The following is an 18,681-nucleotide window of genomic DNA, read 5'->3' as shown; positions in this document are numbered from 1 at the left end:
TCTTTGTGCAGCCTGAATCTAAGGAATCAAGCAGAAAACCAAGCTGTGATCTGATTCATTGATAAGAAGGCAAATTTCTTGAATGGACTGCAGGACAGCATGTTGATGTGCCTTTCAAAATCCCTCCTTTTTCCCCAGCAGAGTCAACCTTGTCCTGCTACAATGCGGCCTCAACAGTCTGCTCTATTTTTAGTGACTGATCTTAGACGGTTCCTGAAATAGCTTGGAGCTCATGTTGTTTGTGCCTGATGTACAACTGATACAGAGCTGGCAGCGTATTTACATTTATGTTTCATAATCTTCCTTAGCGCTTACATGAAGACAGTGTCTAAGAGTGGCAGGAGAAGACCTTTGTAGGGCTGTGCAGGTAGATGAGGTGCCCATCGCTTGRTGTTCATGGTCATGGTGCACCTCGTGTGACCATAACAGGAAAAGTGAAGAGATTTTGATGCCATCACAATTGCTTAGTTGCATTTAACATGAGAGATCTCTTACTTGCTCCTAAAGGGGAATCTCAGAGTAAACCTAAAGTTTACCTTCTATTCATGTAGTAAGTCCTTCACATACCCTTGTACACCATAAGGAAGCCCATAAATACAGTCTAAGATAGCAGTAGTTGTTTAGTTAGCCAATTGAGAAAATGACTAATTCAAATAAAAACTGTTGAAGAGCTTTGCAAAACATCATTAGCATAGAACTTATTTCCACAAGAAAGAAAGAATGTGCATAAAAGATCATGTAGAACGTTTTTATTGATCAGTTAAATTAATATGGGCACAGTGGGGAAAAAATSAGCAAACAAAATCTACAAATGAGTCCACTAAATATTTCCTGATAAAGTACTCTTATCTGTAATTATGGTTTAGTTTTGTTTGTGCTGCTGTATATATGAAGGATATAATTTTAATCATCTGGTCAGTGTTAACTCTTGAAATGAGATTTTTTTCTTTTATTTGAATTAATRCTCATTTTCAGGCACTCTACAGTTGTAAATTTTCAAATTTAGAAAATTGGAATGTAATTGTTAATTTTGGTTCTGTGCCTCTGCGAAATGCATTCAGCAATCCATACAATATTTCTGCATTCTTGTTCCTTCAGCTTTACATAGGCATAAAATACTCCAAAATGAAACTGGTTATTGAATGCAAGAACATTCAATTTTACCTGTGGAAAAGATGAAACAAGGGTTATGATAAAATATTAAAGAGGGCAAATGTAACGCTAGCTTTCATCATCAAATTTTCTGTGTAGCTTTGCAACCACGGCTATATTTAGGGGTCTCYTCAGTAGAAACATAACTGAAATATCATCTCTGGATTAATTTTGGAAACACCCCGCAACATTACAGGTAAGTAAAGGACARTGGTGAACTAGCCTCTGCAGTAGCCTGTGCAAGGCAGTATCATCAAGCAGTTTAGAGGAGATGAATTTTACAGGCTATCAGGGCTGGCTCTGTAACTGTTTAGCAAATCAATCCCAACATTTATTTCATTTAAAAAGTTATCTTTCTATTTTGCCTTACCCCAAAGTTAGCAGTGACAGCYGTACCTTGTGCTTGCACGCAAAGCTGAATGTTGCATCACTGCAGAGGCAAAAGCTTCTACTGGTGCCTCTCTCTCTGAACAGGCAGTATTGATTGCTTTAAATGTTATGCCAGGGGAGTGGCTTTGATTTTGAAATGTTAAGGTTAAAACTCTTACCTCATGTTCAAAAAATGCATCTTCCAGTGTCTTTTCTCCGGTGCCGCTCCCTACGCCTTCAAACAAAGCCTTGTATTCCTAAAGGCAGAGACAACCCCGCAAAGGCAATAGGTATTTGTGCATTCTGCTCAGCACAGTTACTTTGCATTTCCTTCTGAACTAGGTTATCTTTCTATGATCTGGTAATCTTTCTGAGCAGACTCATGTATAGGCCCTACTTAACTCAAAAGTGTATATTCACCAAAGGGGGGTAAGGGGGAAAGAATATTTATTCTTGCATTCCTTACTGCCATTTCCTACCATGTCAGATAATGTAAGGAAGGCACAAGGAGAAGCAGTGGTAGGGTGACACACGACCTTTCAGTCCTTTGGACAGAGGGTGTTGCACTTTGGGTACAGATAGTTCCCAGTAGAGCCACTCTGGCAGATGGAGCCAAAGCCTGAACTCTGATCCTCGCGTGGCTGCTCGGTTTACTCCCAATAGTCAGCTGGGTTTGCTATGTTTGCATTAATGTTGTATTTAAGCCCATCAGCCTGGTACGTCATACCGCTGTATTCTGCAGAGATGTATTTTACTAAATCACAGCAGTATTGTCTGCACCAGCTAATTCATTGATTCAATCAGTGGTTTAGAGGAAAAAGTGAGAAGAGAGGGAAGATGATTTTCAGAAATCCAACTTCTTATTTTATAGGTCCAGTAAGAAATCAGGCTTTCACTCATCTGCTATGTGAATTATTTCATCTTCTTATTTTATAATGACTTTTGCCTGGACACTGTGCTCTACTCTTGGAGATAGGAGCTAGATATGGCATGAACCTCATTTTTGGCAGTTTTAATAAAATAATAAAAATTTCATTTCATCATGACATGTTAGTATTTGTATTTTGACCTTTTGTTTTGAAAAATTAGATTACATACTGCATAGTAATCTGCAATGGCCTTCACTTGCTCGTAGTCATCTGCATTGGCCAGCAGATGTAAGCCTTCTGGGTACAGTTTTCCACAGGTTGGATATAGCTTCTCTCTGTCTTCTTTACTCAGCTCAGTGCCAAATGAATTGATAGTGATGATAAAGGCACGTCTATCTGCTTCAAACTTAATACATAAAACAAAGAGTAAGCAAGCATTAGAGATGCTCATTTGGAAAAAAAAAAAAAAGCAAGGAAGTGGAATATATGTATTTTTTGTTAGCCTAAGGAAACTTTAAAAAGTAGACTTCACTGCATTAGAAACAGATCTTAGTGGATTTATAAATGCTTGTTAAATTTTAACTAGCAAATCAAAGGGAGTTTACATAAGCTCAGCTTTAATTCTGTGATTTCTGTACTGAAAACGTTATCCCAACTACTTCCTTATTTGCCTAATAAGTTACCGAGATTTTAACTATAAGAAAATCTCCTGACACAGACACTTTTGAAGTTATATAATGATGCTCTTAGATGTAATAACATGTGAAGGGATCAAGAATCAATAATATTGTTCTTTCAAAGAGTGCTAATGACAGTAAGGGTGGAATGGAAGTTTTGGGGAAAAAAATCTGAATGTATATATTTAAAACTGTGATTTTATAAAGAAGAGTAGCTTTTTACATGCCTAGTTAAAGATTTCAAGTCTTTCAAATAACAGTTAATTTTTAACACATAGAACAGAAGGCTACATACCTTCCAGCAAGTTTAAGTGCCTGTAGTATCTGTATTTTCCTCAATGCAACAGACTGAAAATCATTTTAATTTCTGGACTTCAGGCTGTTATTTTATGCAAGGTAACATTTCACCTACATACTTACAGTGTGAATTAAAAATACACTGGTAATTAAAAATAATCATGGTCAAATTTATTTTATTCTTCTAACTTGATATCTAAACTAAGTATGGTGGGTTTTATTTTTTTAATGAATTACTACCCCTTTTTAAGAACAGCAACACCCTTGCAAACTGTGACAGTTACACACGAAAATCTCCTAAGTGAAAATACAGCACACACAGATTTTAGGAAGTGTGGATCAATTTGTAYTCTGTGAACTCTTGAACCGTTTTGAGCAGAACCACACTATTTTCTGTTGAGTAACAGCACTGACAAATGCAGTTGCAACATTGTTCTACAAATTTAGCTGTTAAGCACATATTCCACGATCTCACTCCTATGTACTGGAACACATTGCAACAGGAACCCAGCCACCCTCTGGCACTGACTTCGGAGCAAGGAAAATGAATAAACAATGGGGAAATAGCGAGAAGAAAATAAGCATGCTTGAAAAGATTTATAGCTAATAAGTAACAGAGCCAAATCTTACTCGCCTTGTTAATATGAACAGACATATCAACCCTAGTGAAACTGTTTTGAAAGGAGAAATRCTTTGCTTTTTTAACCTGTTAAAGTCATGCAGATTTTATCTGTTAGGTCGGTAATGATTTATTGGAAAAGTGTGCTCAGATACAATAATAATTAATGCAAGAGGCCTTGGGGCCTGACCCTGTGGCTCTCATTTCGAGAAAATTGGGTGGCTCAGAGCCATGCCTGAGACCATTTCTCCAGATTGTGGCCTCATGAGGTTCTTCACACTGGCTCCCACCATGAAGCTGGTTTATCTGTGACTCGGGCCATTTGATTGCTGCAGGTGCAGGGGGAGGCACAGCATGAGCATTTCCTAAGTGCCCATGGCCCTTAGTTTGATGCCCATGGCAGAGGAGAGACCATCAGGGCTTCTAATGTGCAAGGATCTAGCACTCTGACCTGCAGCCAAGGAGTCTGGGGGAGTTAAATACATGAGTTTCACTCAGATTAGTAATCTTACTTATAAAATTACAGCATAAAAGCAACAATTCTTTGGAACAATTCATTTAAACTTTGGCCTTTCATAAACTCCACCATTAGCAATCTGCTTTATATGTGTCTTCAGATTATTATAACAATATAGAAAACAAAATCTTCTACAGAGTTTATCCTGCTAGCTGATTGACCTTACAGAGGATTTTTAAAGAGGCTTAGAATGGACCAAACTGTTGCCATTGATAGAATTTTACAACATGCTTAGACTAATATTGGTTAGTAATCTTCTCTCAATATGAATTTCTAACTGGAAATGAACTTTCTGCAAATCTGAATCAACTTGGGAACATATGTCTGCCTTTGCAGGTCAATCTATTGATTTTTATTTTTTTACAAAGCAATACACTAAGCATTTTATTTCTGGTCAATTCACCTTGATAAAGAACATTTTCTTTAAAACATGAACTGAAACATTATGAACTGGTTAAATAAAACATGAAAACGCATTCCCCTATCAAAAACTGCTTCGTATAGTGTAATTTTTGACTCAGTTTTCCTTTTGTGATGAACTCCTTGGATGATTATCTCTCTCCCTCAAACTTTTAGTGTGATGTCTTAACAGTCTAGTGAATCTTGTTCAGTCAATTTTTAAGGTGTAAGCTTTGCTTATCCAGAAAATATTACTCAAGGAAATGGATGAGTACCAAGCTCTGCAAACAATCGTGACAAACTATGCGAAAAACATGGAGCTGAATGCTAAAGACTCCAAATGAAGTATTCAAAATCATCTGAAAATCAGGAATGAAAACATAGCTTTAGGAATGTCTTTTATTTCACCTTACAAAACCAAGAATACACTACACTTCACCATGCTGTTAAGAAACTTGGGGAGGGGGAAGGGAAGGGATTTTGTTTTTCATGGAAAAAGTAATATTAAACTTTCCTGAACTGGGAGACAAAGAGATAAATGTGGAATGTTGGTTCTTTCTGTAGGACACTCATTCCAAAGGCCACTCAACTCTAACTTTAACCATTAATTTTAATAGGAGGGTAAACCAGCATGTTATGGTGCTATGAATTTTAAATAATTTTGATTTTTAAAGATATAGGAATTCCAGACTGTAGTTACCCTGACTTATAATTTGGGGCTGAGAGGTGTAAAAACAATCCACTTTTTAAATTTTTCTGCTTATTTTATCTAGATGTTAAAAGACAACAGTTTGAGATTAGTGAGCTATTTGTTCTACTCTTCTCTCTGTTATAGAAAAAAATTAACTGAAGCTAACTTCTATCTGGTAATGGCCTGGATGCTTCTCTACTTGAGAGGTAAAAGTCATCCTAGAATCAAGACTTCAGTACATCTTAGCAAGTACTTATTATTCAGAGGAGAAAACATCTGAAAAACAGTTTTGCAAAGGCAGAAAGGGGGAGCAGAAGAAACAAAGTAACTCAGAAAAACATTTTGGAACATTCTTGTTTATAAAGATTGAACTTTTCTCACCTCRATAATAGGTCTCATTACCTCTGCTGTGGTACCTCCTTGTTTTTCACAAAACTTATAGAACGCCTCAAGATAAGACTACATGAAAGAAGAAAAGAAATATTTTAAATACTACTTAAGACCCTGTCTAGCTCAGCCCTTTAGTCATGAGCTCCATTTTTAAATACTTCCATTAATGTGGATAACTCTATGAATTTAAATTCAAAAATGCACTTGCTAATGTGCTTTGCTGGATTGAAGGTTGGAATATTAAAATGTAAATATCTTGTTCTTACAAAATGGGTAACATCTAAAGGGTGTTTCAGGGTAAATATTGTGCTTTCTTTGCTCCCTAAAGAGGGATCATCTTTGGCTGCAGACTAAGCAGATGGCTGAAGGAAACTACATCGTAGCGTGGAGGGGGGGACTTGGGTGCCCGCCACAGCTGTGGGGCCAGTGCTGTGAAGCYGCACAGACTAATCCCTACTGCTCTACCCTTCAAAACCCTGGATTAGACCAGAACAGCAATCAAAGCTCTCAGAGTAATGGGCTGCGGAGCCCTCTGCTCTTGCGAGGATCCTGCCCTGTGCACCCAGTTCAATATAGCTGTTCAGTGAGGACCAACTTGGAGATGCAAGCTGTTCCCACCACAGCAAAACGCTGTCTTAGGTAACAGGTACGGTACAAAAAGGCATTTGCGTTTGCACAAGCTTATTAAAAGCTCTCGCTAACCGTGCAATTAGGGAAATCTTATATAGAAACATCGCAGTGGGAATCTGCAGCATGGGATTTGGTGTTACGCTCTGGAGAGTGCTATCTAGAGCTCAAATAGAACTGATCACTTTGGTAGCTGGCACTGAATCGAAGCAGAAGAGGAAAGAAATGTGAATAATTTAAAAGTGTTTGCAAATTGATCCTCCTGATACTTAGAAGAGTGGGGAGAAGAAGTTAAAAATGAAATTTAATAAGTGTAAATGGGAAGTCACCCACACAGGAAATAAAAATCTAAGTTGTATGTTGTAAAATGGAAACAACTGGCAGGTTTATTGCTACTTGTGGGAGAATTAGAAGGCTTGGGCTTAAATGATGTTCTTATGAATAATAGGAAGTAACAGAATATTTAAGAAGCAAATATTGTCCTGGGAATTTATAAACATCTCTTGTAGAGCCAAGGGAAAAATTTTTGTCCTTCAGCCTGGTGCTGATCAGATCCCTGTAAGAATTCTGCCTATGGGCTGGGGCATCCTCTGTGAAAGAAATACAGCAAAGAAATTGGAAAAAAATGTGCTGGAAGCAACCATTAGGAGAATAAAATATGCATTGCCTTGAAGGAGACCATGCTAAGAGTATTGACCTGTATGCTAATATTTGCAAGGTACTTTGGCAAGGGAAGGCACATATTAGATTCATATTCAGCTGTGATGCAGCAATACAATGGATAAGGGGAAAGAAAAGAATAAAAACATAAGTGAAACAAAGCCTTTAATTAAAAAAAATATCATGCAGTACTCAAAGTAATTAGAGTTTTTCATATTGCTTCTACCTTTTATAAACTAAAATAAATTTCAATCAAAAGCCCTCTTAGGATCACTTAGAGGCTAAYAGTTCTACGGCATTTTGTGGGTAACTGAGTTATTCATAAGCAAATGGATTTGGATATCAGCCTGGCATCTAAAGCATTTTCATTAATGAGATATTAAATTAGATTTTAGAGGCAGATCTAAATTTTGGAAACTATCCAAACCCTGGACTAGATCTCAAGGGAGCTGGATTTGATTCCTGGACTCGTCATCAACCAGGTGRCCTTACACAACTTGCTTCATCTCACCAGGCTTCTGTATCCCTGTTCATAAAACAGAGATAATGAAGCTGACCTCCTTTTCCCAGGCACTTTGAAAAAACTCAAGTATTATTGTTACATTGCAAGCACTTGCCTTGTACAGTTTGTTGCGCATTATTTCAATGTTCATTTCATCCAGGTCATTTTCAGACAGGCAGTCTTGAAAGAAAGCAGCTGAAAGCAGAGTTTATTACATTACAGTATAAATCTACATGCTATTATGCTTCTCTTATCTGTAGCCATGCACCAGTGTGTGACCAAAGGCCTGAGGTTTCTCTTGCACATGAAAGAGTGATGTAACAGCAACCAAGAGAAATCCTCTTGATTTTCCCTTATCCTCCTATCCCCTTCTGCTAATGAGAATCCGTGGTGAGGGGACTCAATCAAGGCAGCAGCCAGAGTCCTGTCTCCAGAGAACACTGGATAGGAAATGCTAATGAAGGCCCTAATCTCCTCTGAAGTATGTGGTTTAGGCATTAGTGGGATTTTCTAGCAAGGAACATGAAAGATCCTTTTTGCCTTAAATCATACAGGTATTCTGCGATTTTTCAGGAGAATCCTCTTTCCTAACTTTCCTCTTCCCATTTTAGCATGTGTGCAAATTGGGGAAACATGATAGGATGAAACTAATAAAGGGAACAAGCTTTGACCTTGACCATCTGTGCTTCCAGCTCCTCTAGAAAGCTGGCTAAAGAGCAGGCTTTTGAACAGGGAGGGAGGGGATGAAGTTCATTCGTGCACTTGGATCTCTTAAAAATACTATATTCTTAACTAATAAAGCTCTGTCTGTCCGTTGCTGTTTGTTATAAGCAGCATCACAAGAACTAAACAACTGGCCTATTGGGGCAAATGAAGCTGCATCAGAGAGAACACACTCTTAGACAGGAGCAAAAGGCGATACTATTCAAAAAAAGCCTGCAAGCCTGGCCATGTTTTGTGGTCTGTTTCCTTTGTACTCTCCCAGTATCCCCAGTTATTCTATTATCCATATTAGAAAGCAGTTCCTGACAGTTCTCTTTAGGATCTATTTATAGACCYGTTACACAGGAATTATATTATTTATTTTTTTTTTAATGATGCTACCCTCTGCCTTTAGCAACATCTGGAGTGACACATTCCACGAATTTACTACCACTTGTTTAAAATAGCATTTTCTTTTATGTATTTTTAAACTATCTTTCTTCTGGGATCTGGTCTTCTAAACTATATTGTTTAGTCATTTTATCCACCATCTTCATGACTTTGCAAACCTTGGTCATGTCTCCACAGTCCTACATCTCTTCAGTTTTTGTTTGCTTGTTTTGGCCATTGCTGCACATTGAGCACCATTTCAACCGATGTGATAGAATAATCCTAACCCTTGCTCTGTTTTAGCTTCAGATTTCATCCTTCAGGACAGGGAAATTATCTCTATATTTGAATCATGTTCAGATCCCAAGCAATGGATTCTAGGAGCTAACACAACCTTTAATATTTATTAGTAACTGTGTATTTCTTCATCCTTAGTGAAGTACAAGTAAGATTTCATCTTGCATTTTTTATAGATCTAGGTGTTGAAATAAATATATGGATGACTACTTTGGCCATAAAAAATATCCATGCATTTCCTGAGAGCAACATATTTCATCTGTGGCTAGCTACCCAAGGCTGATACAGAATCTCTTAATAAATATTACAGAAAATGTCCTGAACACCACTTCAGAAGTGCTTGATCCACAGTTTGTCAGCCAATTGTTCATAGTTTTTTATGTTACCAGAACACAGCATATCCAGCCCAGAACGTGTTATTTAATGTGAGATATTCTTAAGAAAACATAGAGAAGTTTCAAGAGCCAAGTAAGAAGTAACTTGATGTTCCTACCTAATGGCGTGTCAACCAAAATTGCATTAAACAGCTCCGTGGGGTTTGAGGCAATRCTGACTGCTTCCATTTGCTCAAAACTCCCCAGTGGGTGGCACTTGGGAACAAGTTCAGCTATGGGACGCTGATGTAATGTGCCAGTTATTAAAAGAATTACATTGTCAATCATGTAGCTGTATCTGTATTTGAAAGAAAAAATAAATTAGTCTTATTTTTATAATGAGTTTTGCTTTGAAAAAACATAAAAGAAAAAAGATGAAAATTATTATTAAGCCTACAGTCAGAAATGACCCAAGTATGTGAAGGTTTGTCGGTTCTCCATATCAACCCCACCTACCAAAAAAGAATGAAGGTTTTATACTAACAAGTAGGTAACATTATTAATTTTAAACAACACGATCAGTCTAGGAGAAGGACAATTTTATGGCTGAGAAAGCTGAAAAATAAGTATAATAAGCACGTAGCTGTAAAATGAAGTGTTGATATAGTAAGTGGAAATGAGTGCAAAATGCAAATCACCTGAATTAGCAGCCTCTTCTAGTTTGGGAATTTTATTATTTCATACAGCTCATCTATAAAGAGGAGAACTGCACCAGAAACTAGATTGTAAAACTGTGGTGTTCATGCAGACACAGCCAACTTACAGTCTTCTTCTCAGTCAGTTTTAAATATCCTTCCATGAGGAGACTGTGAACAGACCCTTGCAGAACAATCATCTTCAGATCCTCACAGATCCATCAAGTTTTCTGTCAACTTCTTTTTAGTTTTACCATTAGAGGGTCTGATCAGAGTTTTGTCAGTAACTCAGAAATGGAAATGTGAAACCTATTCCCTTGGGATACTTATAATATAGATGCAAATCTCCCGCCGGGCCATTGATTTAGAGCACAGCTATGGAGGCTACAGGCTGACATGATTTCACACAAGAAACATGAAAGGGGGAACTMGAGTTATGAGGACTAGAGCTATTAGGAGATATACAGGGATACGGTAGTTGTGTTAAATAACTTAAACAAATGTCTCTGTTATTGCAAAACAGCTGGGTGCAGAGTGTGTGCGCGTACGTGTGTACACATGCAGAGCAATGAGCATGAACACAACACTGTCACAATTCTCATATTTTCTCTTTCATTTCTCTAAATGAAAACAGAAACATGTATGCCTACAGGTTATAGCTGTCCAAGGGCAGGCTTCAGGAATTTGGTGTTAAAATAGCCTAAAACTGGTCAGCAACATTCAAACAAAAAATAAGACTAATGATAATTTCTTTTGCTGTTAAGAAAAACATAGTCTCTGAAAGTAACCTGGAAAGTCCAATAATTTAGTTACAATGTACTAAGGAGATGCAGTAAGGGGAGTAAGCAGTTCTGTAAAATATCCCACTGAGCTTTCAGTGTTGTTAGACTGCTATAAAGCAGATTCTTGCCCTCATTAATATGCTATCAAAGTCATTTATTTAACAAGTTAATCTGTTCATATCTGTATTGAGAGTAGATTTTTCTATTCATTTGACATAAAACATCTGACACAAACACAGCTACCTCGATCTAAGTATCTTGATATATAGAGCAGAAAGTGGTTTTTCCTCCTGTAAACAAATTCTACAATTTGTTGCATGCAAATTTAGATCATGTATTGTACATTATTATCTACATGTATTAGATCATGTATTGTACATTGAAATCTTTGCTCCACAGATCTTAAAAAGGTTAATACTGCTTTAGCCATCCCACAAATTTCATTTTTGCCAGTTCTCTTTTTCTCACCCTATACCACTACTTCTGTTCCTTCACACAGAGAAATTATGCTTTTCTTGTGTTCTTTAAAATATTTCAAAGACAAAAGCTCTTCATATATATTTTAGCATATATATTAGTAAATATGTTGCATAAGTATTATGGTATCAAAGAAATTTTGTGATTTGTGAAACCTTAAATAGAAATTCTAGTAAGACATATTTACATTTGCTTTAACCCCTTGTTGCTTTTGTTTTGAGTCTGTACTGTAAGCCAGATGGTAACATTACTTACGTGATGAAGTTCAGAAATGTGGTGAGTGGTTCGAAAGCATGGTTTCTGAAGTAATGAAATTCTGTGAGCAGCTTGGCTTTCAGTTTGTCATCAATGGTGGAAATGGTGAGGGGGCCAGTCTCATTAGCCAAGAAGTTGCCATAATCTGTAGTCTGCAGATGTAACTTCAGGTCTAGAATTAGAGTCAGGGAAGATCACGAGAATAAACCATCATTATATTATTTCCAAACCAAATGGAACAACATTTCAAATGTTCATTTCAGGCCATATTAAAGGTCTGATCTAGTGAAAAGTTTTTGTTGTGGATTTGACATAGACCTAGTGCATACTTCCCGCAAATTCGTCTTTTCTAGCAGTAAGACTTGAGGATGCCACCTGGAAAGGACAAACAATTTACCCTTTTGTCAGATGTTTTACTGGCAACTTAAATTTCCAGTCAGTCATCAGACGCAATATTCATTATTGCTGTCCCAAGCCCTTTCCCAGACAGGTTTGTCCAATGTTTTGATTTCACTGATTTATTCAGGRCACCATTACTACATCATTATAATCCGTGCCAGTTGTTTTGCGTCATGCTCCTATGGACCATTAGGTATCAAAAAGTATTATTCTGTGACTTTGTTAAAGTGCTCAATTGTAATGTGAGATGTTTAAAACTYATGTAAGTCTATAATGCTACTGAGCTACCTGAATAAAAGAGAGAAAAAGGTCTTGCCTGTCTCAGACTCAGAGCTCCAAATGAGCTCTGCAGCAGAGGGCATGGAAGGGCACAATTTCACTTTCCTAACATTTCTGTTTAGGCTTTGTCTAATTTATGGCTGCTATTAGCAGATCCTAAGAAGCTGTTCCAGAAACTTGGGTTATCATGACACATTCTGTCTGTGCTCCCCACACTGGTAACTGGAGAAAAAAATGAGTTGATAAGACAAGGTCAGGACAAGCTTTTGTAATAGCAAAGAATTCCTTTGATAAATTCCTCTGCCAGCCGTTTTCCACCATGAGGCAGAGTAAAGATTGCAATCAATTATTAGTGTTCAAAGCCATTTAGCATTTCCTTTTAAAAAGCCACTGCTCTATTGCAGAATTGCCATATGCCAAATGCCATATTAAAATTATTGTAAATTATAGATTGGCATAAAGTTATAAGGGTTTGGCATTTGTGATGATTATATTTTCAAATAAAATCTGAAGTGATATTTAGGGAAAAGAATAATAACACTCCCATTAAATGAAACACCTGCAAGAGAAGTTAATGAGCAGTTAACAAGGCGGGGAGGATTTATTAGCGTGTTCACTAGTCTTCACTAGTGAATTTCACTTCACTGCCACATTCCCCATGTGGACACTTTCTTAGGATGCAATAATGTTACCTATCCTGAGACTTAAASCACAGGGACTAATACACTGGAAATTCAAAATCTTAGGACTCTAAGTTAATAAGATAAATCCTAGAATTTTATATGCAGATTGGCTGCCACTTGAGCTCATTTCAGTGCTAACATCAACACAGACTTTTGGATGGGACAGCCTTACCTACCTAATGCTCTGGAATTGCTGGGATTTCTTTAGATTTCTTGGTACTAAATGAATGCAATCAGTGTAAACTAATTGCTTCTTAAAATTATATGGGTCCTYAGAGCTTATGACAAAGCTGTTGACAAAACAGAATCCAGGTTGTTGTGCTTTTAAATGTTAGAGGAACTAGGAAATAGTCACAGTTTCAGTACAGGTTCTTTTCAGAGAGAAGAAAGAGAATTGAAATATGAAAATGGAACACTACTTAATTCAGGAAAGAGAGAAAGATAAGAAAGATGAATCAAATAAAAATGCAAAATTATGCCTAGAAACAAGACTATGTGTGTAAATATGTTTCTAAAAACTCACTAATATTTTTATAATCACATTTATATTTCCTTAAAAAGTGATAATTTTTCTTTCTCTTCTCATTGCAAGGAAAGTGGGAAAACCTAACATATAGTGGTATTACAGTATTTTGCCGTATCACATGCATAGGGCTAGAATTCCAGCTTTGCTCTGTCTGTTTTCAAATGAAGCACCAATACCTCCTTAGAGGTAAGGTACCAATACCAAACTCTGTAAATGCATTGCTGACACAGTAGTTTTCAGTGTTAGTATCTAAGGCAGATCAAAACCCAAATACTACCCACCAAAACTGGCCATTCAGAAGTGTATTTAACATTGCTGATGAGACCAATGGAAAACAAAAATGAATAATCAGAAGTAGTCTGTCTCTGGCAAGACTACTACTGACCTCACTCTCTCACTGACTGAGAACCCCTACCAAAATATAACGCATGAAAAATATTAGCCATAAAAAATAAAATAGCCTTGCCAGGCTCTAAAATATGGAGGAAATATTATGCCAATGAATACTGGATCAATGATCCTGCCTCTTCTATGTCCTGTTTTAAAGAGCTATCTTTCCTAAATACTTCAAAAACTGTTACTATGAATAGTGTAAGAAATGATATTCAACCCTGTCTTATGTGCTTGGCCAAAACAATTGAGCAAACAGTAATCAACAACCTCTAAAAGCATGTGAGATTGATCAAAAATGTCATGGTCGGAGTTCAGACTAGAGTGCAGCTCAGAGGCTGCTCCAGCAGTATTAAATTATGGTCTTTTATGGCAGTTGGCATAAATAAGATCTTATTTCTTGTGACTTCAACACAGTAAGACACATAGGCTAGTAACATGACTTGGTGACCCAGCAAGAAAAGATGCCTGAGCATCATAGGGGCTTCAGACATTTCTGTTCAGCAAAACTTTTTATTGGTGGTAGCTGCTTTTTGGTGGTAGCACAAAGCAGAGCTTGTGCTTTTTGGCATGTACATTGAAACCCTAGGAAAGAAAGTTCTTTCTTTGGCAGTCAATATTATTGTAATCTATTTCCATTATGCATCATATGCATTATGCAATCATATATAAGAAACTCATCACTTAAAATCATGTGATTTTAAATCCAGTCACATCATAKCTTACTCAATTAAAACAGCAGCATGTCTAAAGGACATTGTTTCAAGCAGAGAGAGGCTAGTTTAAGATGACTGTAGCTAAGACACAAATCATAGAATCATAGACTCATAGAATGCCCGAAGTTGGAAGGGACCTCAGAGGTCATCTAGTCCAACCCCCCTGCTCACACAGGGTCACCTAGAGCACGTGGCACAGGGCGGCATCYAGGAGGGTTTTAAAGATCTCCAGAGAAGGAGACTCCACAACCTCYCTGGGCAGCCTGTKCCAGKGCTCTGTCACCCTCACTGTCAAGAAGTGTTTCCTTAAGTTYCTGTGGAACTTTTGGTGCCTCAGCTTGTGGCCGTTTCCTCTAGTCCTATCACTGGCCACCACTGAAAAGTGGCCGGCCCCTCCTCCTCACTGCCTCCCTTGAGGTATTTATAGACACTGATCAGGTCCCCCCTCAGTCTTCTCTTCTTCAGGCTGAACAGGCCCAGCTCTCTCAGCCTTTGCTCATAGGGCAGATGTTCCAGGTCCCTGATCATCCTGGTAGCCCTGCGCTGGACTCTCTCCAGCGGCTCCACATCCCTCTTGTMCTGGGGAGCCCAGAACTGGACRCAGTACTCCAGATGTGGCCTCACCAGGGCTGTGTATAGGGGGACGATCACCTCCCTTGACCTGCTGGAGATGCTCATTGATCAGAAAGAAAAAGTTACTGCAAAAAGTTGAACAAAGTGTTAACCTGGTCCTCCCTAGAGATGAAATGTTCCCTCCACATCAAAGGTGTGCAAAACCCTGGTATCCTGTCTCACTTCTTGCTTGGGTAGCCACCTCACACGGGTTTTCATCTAGTCCCTGTGTGCTGGGGACAATGCACGTGGGCTGATCTCAGTGCTGCAGCCTTCCTGCGAGCTCCACAGAAATAATAATAATTTAAGCAAGCCCCTGAGGATGTCTAAATTAAGGCCTCTTCTCCTGTGTGGCCCAGAATTGAGAGGACACAGTGGTATCTTATGCTGATTGCATTCTCCTTTTTTCTTTCTCTCTCACTGTCATACTTACCCTGTGATTCGCATACAAATATAAAGTTGTAACCTACAGCTTTCTTGTGGTTCTTCTGTACTGACATTATGGTTTCCCCTCTAGAGATATCAAAACCACTTTGAAATTAAAAGATCTTTTGAATTCTATTTATGAGCTACTCAGGGTGGTTTTGATTTTGTTTCTCCTTGCTTATTTTTCCATATTTATAATATTTTTCACTTAGACCAGTTTCTGTGGTCTGGTTCTATACCACAGATTACATAGTGGAGTAAATTTATTACCTTTCAATATGAATACAAGCATTGAAGATACTATAGCAAAAGCATGAGATCACTGCGACACAAATGAACTTTCTGAATGCTTTAATAGGAAACAAGGTACAACATACACATATAGCTCCTTTTTTACTTTAGAGATGAGGACCTGTTTTTTTCGTGCACTGCGTAGTAGCCATGCAAGTTCAGTGTTACATCATATAAATAAAAAGAGATATGATATATATAAATAAAAAGAGATATTCAGCACCATGTCCAAATCCAATACTTCTAATATTTTAGTTATAAATAATACATTTGGCAGTTAAGTTCCAAAGTTGTTGGAAGTAAAGCAGTTGGAACCTGATATTTGGCTAAAAGAAGTAGAAAAATACCCAATGGAGGCAGAGATATTCTGTAGCTAAACAGAAAAAAAAGGGAAATTACAGTGAGTAGTAAGGATATGCTTAGATGGGTTGATAAAAGCAGCAGTTTCTGCTGCTGAGAAGGATTTGTATGGTAAACTAAGATGAAGATTATAGTGAAGAAGGCTACAAAATCAAGAAATGTCATTCTTTATGCTGCAAATCTTATTAAGAATTTGACCTTATCACCCTATTGCAATCTGTTCATAAAGTACTCCACATCCCCTTAATAACCTTGAAAGTTTGTATATCTCAACAAAGTTTGATAACCACTTCTTGGTTGTAAATATCTTTCTTGTAAAATGACTTTTCTGTTTTCTTTTGGAAATGATGAACAAAAATCCTTTTTTTTTTTTTTTTTTTTTTTTTAAACTTTTGGAGTCATTCATTGGTAACATTATCTCCTGAGTTCTCCTGAATAGAGAAATTGTGTGACGGCAAGAGTTTAATAATTTTGTCATTCTGTCCTTCATATCTCTCATAGATATTTTAAGCTCTATTAGTACCTCAAGAGAAGCATATAAATTCATTAAGTAGGATTTTTGACTTAAAGAATTAAATATAAAGCAAGAATGTCCTTAAGTTCCATAATTTGTAATCACTAGTACAAATAGACTACTGTCATCTTCTGTCAAGCTGACTTAAGGAACAGATTTCAGAGTTAGTTGTCAAGAGCAAATGTCTACATGTCTAAACTGCTGTTACACCAAAGGGAGAGCTGATACTGCTCTCCAGCTTGTCAGCTTAAGTAGGAACGTACATTTGATCAACTAAATAGCTCTTTAGATCCCACTAATTGTGGTGTCTGCCTCTTCTTTAACTGTGGGACGAACTTTATCCACCTCACAGGTATCTACCTGCATATACCTATTTAAATGTAGTTATTTTACTTTATAAGATTAATGGCATTCCCACACTTATTAACAGTGTAGAAAACCTCTAAACTACGTGAATATCTTTAGGCCTTGCACTCCTCATCTTCCCAATTCTATCACTGCATATACAAAGCGATTGATGTTCACAACAGTCAAGTCTAGTATTTCTCCTTGCTACATTTTCAAATGAATGCACATATACTACATATCTGAGAAATTATTTCTGTGTACAACTGTAGATTTTATATGGATTCAGAAAAAAAAAAAAAAGCTTTATGTTTCCATAGAAAGGCATTTTCTTTTCTACTGCATTTCTTCCTGCCAAGTGTTTAAAGGTGTGTCATATGATTCTTTGTAAAGTCTGTCTTCATCAGGCTGTGACCGGTCTTGGCCAAAGAAAGCTGTTTTGGAAACAACTGTGTGTTCCCTTTGTGACTGTGACAAGGTCACCTTCAAAAAGCTTTTCTAAAATGAACAATAGCTCATTTTATCTTTGTGAAGTCTAGTTTTCTCTTCCTGCTAAGCAGAATATCCTCCACTGCTCTAAAACCTATGAAGTAATAAAATTCTAAAATTATGTGTTTTATATATATTTGGACTTGAATGGTAATCTTTCAAAAAGATGTTGTGAAATATTTTATACAGCTGAACTGATACGGAACTTGTATATTCGCACAAGTCCACAGCATGGTTAAAATACATGAGAAGGTTACCAATCCCAGAGGAAATCTGTCGATGAGATTTCCAAGGTTTGTTGTCAAACTAGAAAACCCCTTGATAGAGGCTGCATTGGAAATCATAGTCTGTATCATCCTAGAGTAATTTCTATGGAAACCAAATAACTTAATTTTGAGAATAATTTTTAAAAGGAAATCAGCATTATCCATGATTTAGAGATAAAGCTGCCAATATTTTAATCTTTTACCTTCCATTCTTCAAAGGTCTAAGCAACAGCATTTCATCCAAAGTAAGATAATCCAAGGGACTTACCTTCCAATGTCTCACATTGTGCTAAATTGACATAGTCTGCACTTGTCAAGATCCCAGCTTTGAAACCTCGGACCAGACCCTCCAAGTAGCCATGGTCCACGTTGAAGTAAAACTCTGAGTATCCTGGCATGAAGATGTAATCTCTCTGTTGAATACTTGATTTTATTGAATATTTGCCACCAAGTCTTACTCTGCTTTTTGGAAGGAGCGACAAATAGTCACTGATTCCTAGCCAGCCTACAGCTGTGTTTTACTAACTAGTTTCTTCCTGTTTCTTGCTCCTAGTATAGTTCCAGTATAGCTGATGCTTACACAACACCACTTACTCAGCCAGACAACAAATCCGACTCCCTCCTGTCAGAGCCAGAAAATGAATTTATTATTGCTGAAAGAGAAGCCAGAAAAGGCAGTATAAGATTTAACTATTGCTTATGGG

General features: G+C 37.3%; 1 protein-coding gene across 1 annotated transcript; it reads right to left on the bottom strand.

Annotated features, from left to right (window-relative positions):
- Nucleotides 1-810: 810 nt before the first annotated feature.
- On the bottom strand, nucleotides 811-18,427 carry ATP6V0D2 (ATPase H+ transporting V0 subunit d2). The gene is made up of 8 exons (XM_026054539.1): nucleotides 18,246-18,427; nucleotides 11,682-11,853; nucleotides 9,652-9,830; nucleotides 7,885-7,964; nucleotides 5,972-6,049; nucleotides 2,620-2,796; nucleotides 1,701-1,778; nucleotides 811-1,164 (listed from the first exon to the last, which is right to left on the bottom strand). The coding sequence occupies exons 1-8, from the start codon at nucleotides 18,373-18,375 to the stop codon at nucleotides 1,003-1,005; spliced, it is 1,056 nt and encodes a 351-aa protein (XP_025910324.1). The 5' UTR covers nucleotides 18,376-18,427; the 3' UTR covers nucleotides 811-1,002.
- Between the last annotated feature and the right edge of the window lie 254 nt (nucleotides 18,428-18,681).

This window comes from Nothoprocta perdicaria, unplaced genomic scaffold (genome assembly GCF_003342845.1).
Source record: "Nothoprocta perdicaria isolate Ctin4 unplaced genomic scaffold, notPer1 scaffold_122, whole genome shotgun sequence".
In the NCBI taxonomy this organism is placed as follows: Eukaryota; Metazoa; Chordata; class Aves; order Tinamiformes; family Tinamidae; genus Nothoprocta; species Nothoprocta perdicaria.
The sequence above is the reverse complement of the archived record's forward strand: the minus strand, read 5'-3'. Positions and strand labels throughout refer to the sequence as shown.